At 29.9% G+C, this 6,969-nt stretch overlaps 1 protein-coding gene across 1 annotated transcript in view; it reads left to right on the top strand.

Moving 5' to 3' along the window:
• The window catches only part of LOC145671702 (protein disulfide-isomerase A4-like), a 36,814-nt gene extending 32,259 nt beyond the window's left edge, over positions 1 to 4,555 (top strand). The window contains exon 9 of the mRNA XM_081740901.1: positions 4,007 to 4,555. Within this exon, the coding sequence (XP_081597027.1) occupies positions 4,007 to 4,093 (87 nt within the window). The 3' untranslated portion in view covers positions 4,094 to 4,555. The remainder of the gene's footprint in view (positions 1 to 4,006) is intronic.
• Positions 4,556 to 6,969: the final 2,414 nt, after the last annotated feature.

The following is a 6,969-nucleotide window of genomic DNA, read 5'->3' as shown; positions in this document are numbered from 1 at the left end:
GTTAAGGGTACCAACACCTTTGTCGCACAAACAGTGATAAGTGTATTTGTTGCGAATCTAAAAAAGCTTGGCGGGAGTAAGAGCAGTTTCAGATAGGATGCGATAGTAGGTGCTTATTTCAGCGCGAGACCAAGTAGTAGTGAAACCCCTGGATTTGAGGCGATGGTTTCCAACAATTGCCCAGTAGGATTGGCCGGATCCACGTTTATTTTGCCGTTGCTATTGCATTAATGCGAAAGCATATTGTCTGTCTAAGAGGTAGGAGTAGCTTTGATAAGGAAGATTGATAAAACTGTATACTTATTTATTAAAATTAAAAATAAGGCGTAACAGTTTCAATAACTTAATGTTATCTTCATCAGACGTTAACTGGAAGAAATATCTTCGTTATATAATTTTAATTGTTGAATTTTATAATTTTTAATTTTTAATACGCAACAATCTGGTCTAATAATATCGAAAAATTAGAAAATATCATAAGAAATATTTGGAATTTTTACTTGGATCAACTTCCTGCTAATTGTACATTTATCTTCACGGATGCATCAAAATAGTAGGAAAAAATGTTGGAGCTGCAATACTAAATTCTAATCTAAATATCATAAAAAATTCAAATTTCCAAAATTTTCTACAGTATTTGAAGGAGAGGCTTTTGCAATACGACAAGCTCTTTTACTCGTTAAAAATCTGCAATTGTGTAATTCATGTATATGTTCTGATGCATTAAATGTACTCCATGCTTTACAGCAGACCAATTGGACAATCTAAACTGCATGGCTTTTACTTAATATAAAAATTTTATATAAACAAGGAAATTATTATAATAATTTTCTTATATAAGCAAGAAAATTTTATATAAATTTTATATAATTCAATGGAAAACGGTATATAATTCAATTTTTACATACAAAATCACATTCATATATAAAATTACATGTTGAAACAGACCTGGCTGCAAAAGGTGCATGTGGCGAAGGACAACCAGACTTAATTAAGACTACTCATATGAATTTCAAAACAATAGCCAAGTTAAAACAAACAAATTTAATATACGATTGGAGGTCAGCAAATAGACAAGATCCAGGCACATATTACTGGAATATTATGGATATAAGTAAACCTAAACCATGGAACATCATACACAAATGAACAAGACATAAGATAATTTTGCTTTATCTATTACTCTTCAATACCGCACTAACACCACACAAATTATTTCAAATTAAAAACTGAAATTAACCTATGTTGGTGCAAAAAGGATATTGGTTCATTGACAATTTTTACTTGTGAAAAAAAGAAACGAAAAAGGAAGTATATATATATATATATATATATATATATTAGATAAAATTTATAGATATTTGGATTTGGATCTTACTCTTGTCAAAATATTTTGGCAACAAATAACTGGAATCTAATTCATAGCATTATAGAATTCTTACAACTGAATGATATATATATATATATATATATCATTGAGTTGTAATATATATAAAGGAGTTATACTTCAATAATCTTATGTTTACGAATATGAACAGGTGATATCAAATATTACAGAAGCTATTTAATCAACTTGCTTCAAGGGTTTTACGGAACATAACAGAGCAGGACGGAACTAATAATTAGAATTAGATCATCCAGCAAGAATATTCCATATATATAGCTTATAACAAACAAAGTGTAATAGGGATTATAGCCAGAAGCTGCTTAACATCAAATAAAAACTCTATGAAGATACCTCTTCCAGTTAATGTATGATGAAAATAACATTAAGTTATTGAAACTGCTCCGCCTTATTTTAATTTTAATAAATAAGTATTATATATACTCAGATCAGAAAAGTATTAATTATTATGGTAGTAGTTCCAGTGTCAAGATGGATGAAATTATTGATATTTTTTCAAAACCAAATTTCAAATTTATTAGCGTTTAACGATAAAAAATGTCAAACATATCAAAAAGTTGATACATCTCATTGAGATAAATGGAATGATATGGGTTAGTGTAGATTCTTATGAGTAGTTTTCGGCGTTTTGCTAGACATATAAATGTATGATTTACGATTAGCACGCCATCTATTAAGATGAAACTAATAAATTATTCATTGTAGCTTTGGAAAATTCAAGATTACCAATAAAACTCCAACTGACCAAAGCAGTATATATATATTTTAAGATTATATATTTGTGTTACAGTTTCGGATATGTAATATAGCCTTCCTCAGACACATTGTAACTTGTTACTATGTATGAAGTAACATAACATAACGTAACGTAACACTATATGTAACATAGCCGAAACTGTAATACAAATATATAATGTTAAAAATATATATACTGCTTTGGTCAGTTGGAGTTTTATTAGTAATCATGGAACTAATACTGGAGTATGTCTTCATCAAGTTTTCCATTATGATATTTGCCCTAGCCAGGTGATTGTACCCAGTGTGGTTAATGAGAGAGAGATCAAAATTATCATTTAATTCTTAAATGTTTTTGTTAACTTTAACATTGTACAAATACAAGTCATTTATCTGTCAACAGATCACGACGAGGTGAATAGAGTGAGGTATTTGAGAGTAAATTCTCATACATATTTTTCGAGAAAATCGAGAGAAACAAATTTTTATGTCCCTGAAAAATAATAATAATTAATAATTTTTATTCTGCTAGAACACGCTATTCATTTATCTATAAACTAGTAGAGTGCCCGTTCTTCGCACGGGGAGAATAGTTCCATTTTGGACATAAAGGGCACCAAAACTGTCACCAATCAACTTAGGAACCCTAAAAACTATGAATTTGACACTAATATTGGTCATTTTCAATTATTTTTATATGTCACCATAATTTTCAATCATTTTGATATATATTTATCATTTTTTTCTAATAAACTGTATTGATTGGTATATGTCTGATCGTCGGACATTTTTTCTTTCCGTTAGACGCTAATAATATTAGAAAAATAGTTTCGCGTTAATTATGCATCACAATACTTCACCAAAATAAATATTCTGCATTTTGAAACTGATTACTTGCCTTGCAAACTGAGAATTTCAGTGCATATCGATCCAGCTACTTTTTTTTTTAAATAGTGATCTTGATCTTGAACCCAGCTGTGGGTTTTTAACTTTTATTATGAGGCAGCCTTAAGCTAAGCCCTCTATTATACTTTCTTTGTTGTAAGTCGACATAGATGTTATATACTCTTAAACGATGATCCATTCATATTTTTGAATTCTGTTGTGTCCAGTAAAATCATTGCAATAAATTGATTAAGAAGGAACGGCATTAGTTGATATCACTAAATGATTATCGTAATAACAAGATTGTTGGTTAATTACTGCTGATTATTTAAATTGCCATATTTGGATTTACTTACTGGCCAGAGCTTTATTTACTTTTATGTAAAATTATGGACATTGAATTTACATTAGATGCTAACTACCATGAGTCTTTCGCTAAATACTTTATCAGATCTTTTTTTAGTAGTTGAATTTCTTTCAGTTGTATGAATTCTATAATTGTTTGAATTAGATTTCTGTTATTTGTTGCTAATAGGTTTTAAAGAGAGTAAGATCCATATCCCAAATATCTGTAAATTTTATCTAATGTGTATTTCCTTCCTTTTGCAGTTTTCTCACAGGCAAGAATTATATGATTATTAAACCAATGTCCTTTTTCCACCAGCATAAGTTTGTTTCAGTTTTATTTATTTGATATAATTTATATGGCGTTAATGCAGTATTGAAGAGTAAGCAATAAAGGAAGATTGTTTTATATGTAGTCCACATATGTATGATGCTCCATGGTTTAGATTTATTTATATCCGTTATATTCCAGTAGTACATTCGTGAACCTAGTCTATTTGCTGATCTCTAATCGTATATTAATTTTGACTATTCTAACTTAACTACTGTTTTAAATTCTTCATCATGACTTAGGTTATGTATGGCAGTAGATAATAAGTCATATTAATATTCATATATTTGGCTTTTTATTTTCAGAAATTTGTTAACTACCATAGTAGTATTATTCTATCTCAAGAGGAACGTGAGGGAAGATTAGAAAAAACTACGAAGGATGAACTTTGATGGGATAGTTTATATGTTTCTTAAGTAAATGATTTCTCTAAAAACCTGAAAATTAATTTTATATTATGTGTTTACCGATTGGTAATAGTTGCAGCAAAACTTTATATTTCAAAGTTTCTTTAGTCAGTTTCCTCATTGGCTGGACAGGAGATAAATATCTTATGTATTGATCCAAGAGAAAAGGCAAAACAAACTTTTAGATAAAGATAAATAGAACGGAACAACTATGTATCTAAAGATTGAAGCAAGTACAATAACTACCTTGCAATTATCATCATATTGACATCATGAAAAATTACTTAATATTCTAGAAATACAAAAATAACGAATAAAAGAGTTTGGTAAATATTAAATAAATCACTTTAAAAGTACCTTGTGTTGGAATTTAAAAGTATTCAATAGAGTAATTATCTTATATCTGCAAATAAAAATTTCACATAGAAAATATATTGTTTTCTTCGTAAGGTAAGTAACACCCATATACAGAAAAAAATTATTCTAGATTAATTAAATTGTAGAATATCATATTATTATAATGTATAAATAGGTAAGATAATAATAATTTTAGTAATACTATTATTATAAAAATAGGATATACAGTCGAAACCGGTTATAACAAGATCGATTTTAACAACGTATTGGGTATAACGGCGAAATCTAAGGGCCCTGTCTAAACCATATATAAAACTATTTGAAAAAATCGCTCAGTACGACATTGCTTATAACGACATATGATATAAAATGACTTATTTTTATCACATTATCGGAGAAATGTATCAACTATAACGTTCAATGTTCATTTTTGTTTGTTACGTGTTTGGAGATTGCTGACAACAATGTAAGGTTTATTTTCAAACCCTTGTTTTGTTTATACTATACAACACATTGAGTAAGTTTAAAATATGGAAAACATTTTATCTCATTCATTACCCAAGACCATGTACGAGATTATTGAACAATTTACACTGATGTTACTTTTTCTTCACTTATTGTAAATTTTTTATATTTTATTGCCATACAGTATTATTGCTGTACGTACTGTATAAACATTGGAAGAAAAAATCATCTTCAGCCCCACTGCACAAATATTGTATTGTATTTACTGTGTTTCATTAACAATGTAAATGTACAGCCTAAAACTTAGATGCGAAATTTTGAGCAAGAAAAGGAAAATTCGGTTTGTGCGACTATCGGCTATAACGACCATGAACTTGCGGTCCCTTCGGAATCGTTATAACCGGTTTCAAGTGTAATTATTAAATTATAATTTATCCTTTGTATATAAGTAAAAGAAATTTCTTCAATATTTCGACTGAAAATCGTCGATGTTGATCACAACGATAGAATCAAGAGAATGAAGTGAGTGTTCTTTTATGAAATTGGTGATTAGATATTCATTATCTCTAACGATTGTTCTTATTTTATTGGTTAAATTATACATAGTTATAAAACAATCTTATTCGTATTTCGTATAAATTTCTATGAACAGACTAACTTTTAGAGGTTTGGAGTTGTTTTGTTTTAATGAAAATAGAAAGTATGTCAAAATAAAACTACCCAGGCAACACTGAGCACTTTACTGAGCATAAAGGAAAGTCCCGGTGCTATACACCCCTGGACCATGACCCCTGAGCCAGAGATCCAGGTGCATAAAAGTGTCCTCAACCGACGCTCACACTTTTGTATATAATCTTCCGATGTTAAACATCGGAATCTATAAAAAATGTTACTAATAAGTGTTCTGATAATGTAATAAATTTTGTGAAAAAATTATCATTTACAATTTATGAATAAACTAAACTTTATTAATATTTATGAATAAACTAAAATTACATTAATATTTATTGAGGCCTTAAATTTCAAAGGTGAGATAAAGATGCTACCCGAAAGTTTATTATTACAAATGTTTTGAAACCATATAATAGGAAGGGAGCCAGGAATTCTATAAATAACAGAGTTGTGAAAAAAAGCAGTTGAAAAAAAAACACACCAGTGGGTTTTATTTTGTGAAATTGAGTTCTATTAATTCTTTTACGTATATTTAAAACTGTATTCTTACTAAAAGCACCATTTAAGCATTAATGTTCTATTGTATACATGAAACTGTAATTCCTTTGTGGGACCGCGAAGACTCCGTAGTAGAGTGCTCACGTTTCGCGACTGGATCCAGCAGCACATCTAAAAATTTTTGTTGGAAGGGATCTAGGATTTGAGGGGATCCAATATTATAATCAGTATTCTATGTAGTATTAAACAAGTATTTTTCTGCACCCGAAAAGACAATGAGTAATTGTAAAATACGTCCACATATACATTCAGGAAAAAATGATAGAACTAGGTTGTTTATTTAAGAGAAAGAATACAGATGAAGTGTAACATAAAAAAATTCACGGTATATCAATCATTTCCCTGATAAACAAGTATAGTTTTATTGAGAAAATGTACAAATGTAAGTTCAGTTAGGAATTTCGGGGAGGGAGGTCAGGACCCGGTGGACCTTCTCTGTGGTTGCGCCCCTGGTGGGGTCACTTGTTCTACCCCAGCTCCGCCAAATGAACTTTGTGATGGACAAACACCGTGTACATGGGTTTACTCAGGGTGCTTCCGTTTTCTTGCCCTTTCGTCATGCCACTATTACCATCTATCTAATTATCACCGTTTCCCTTACCCATGGTGGATAATCGTGAAGCATTGAACTAAAATTAAAAATAAAATGTCCGTGAAAGTCGATAAAGCAAATCCGTGATGACAATTCCACGTTTCAAGGGACACACTTTGTACCATTAACACTGGCCTATATTGCGACTTGTAGAAAGAAGTAGACAATTTTGTAGGGTAACAAAGATGTGGGTAATTCTATATAATATAGAATAGGA

The sequence above is a fragment of the Thermobia domestica genome, chromosome 15 (assembly GCF_964235325.1).
Source record: "Thermobia domestica chromosome 15, izTheDome1.hap1.1, whole genome shotgun sequence".
Classification (NCBI taxonomy): domain Eukaryota; kingdom Metazoa; phylum Arthropoda; class Insecta; order Zygentoma; family Lepismatidae; genus Thermobia; species Thermobia domestica.
The sequence above is the reverse complement of the archived record's forward strand: the minus strand, read 5'-3'. Positions and strand labels throughout refer to the sequence as shown.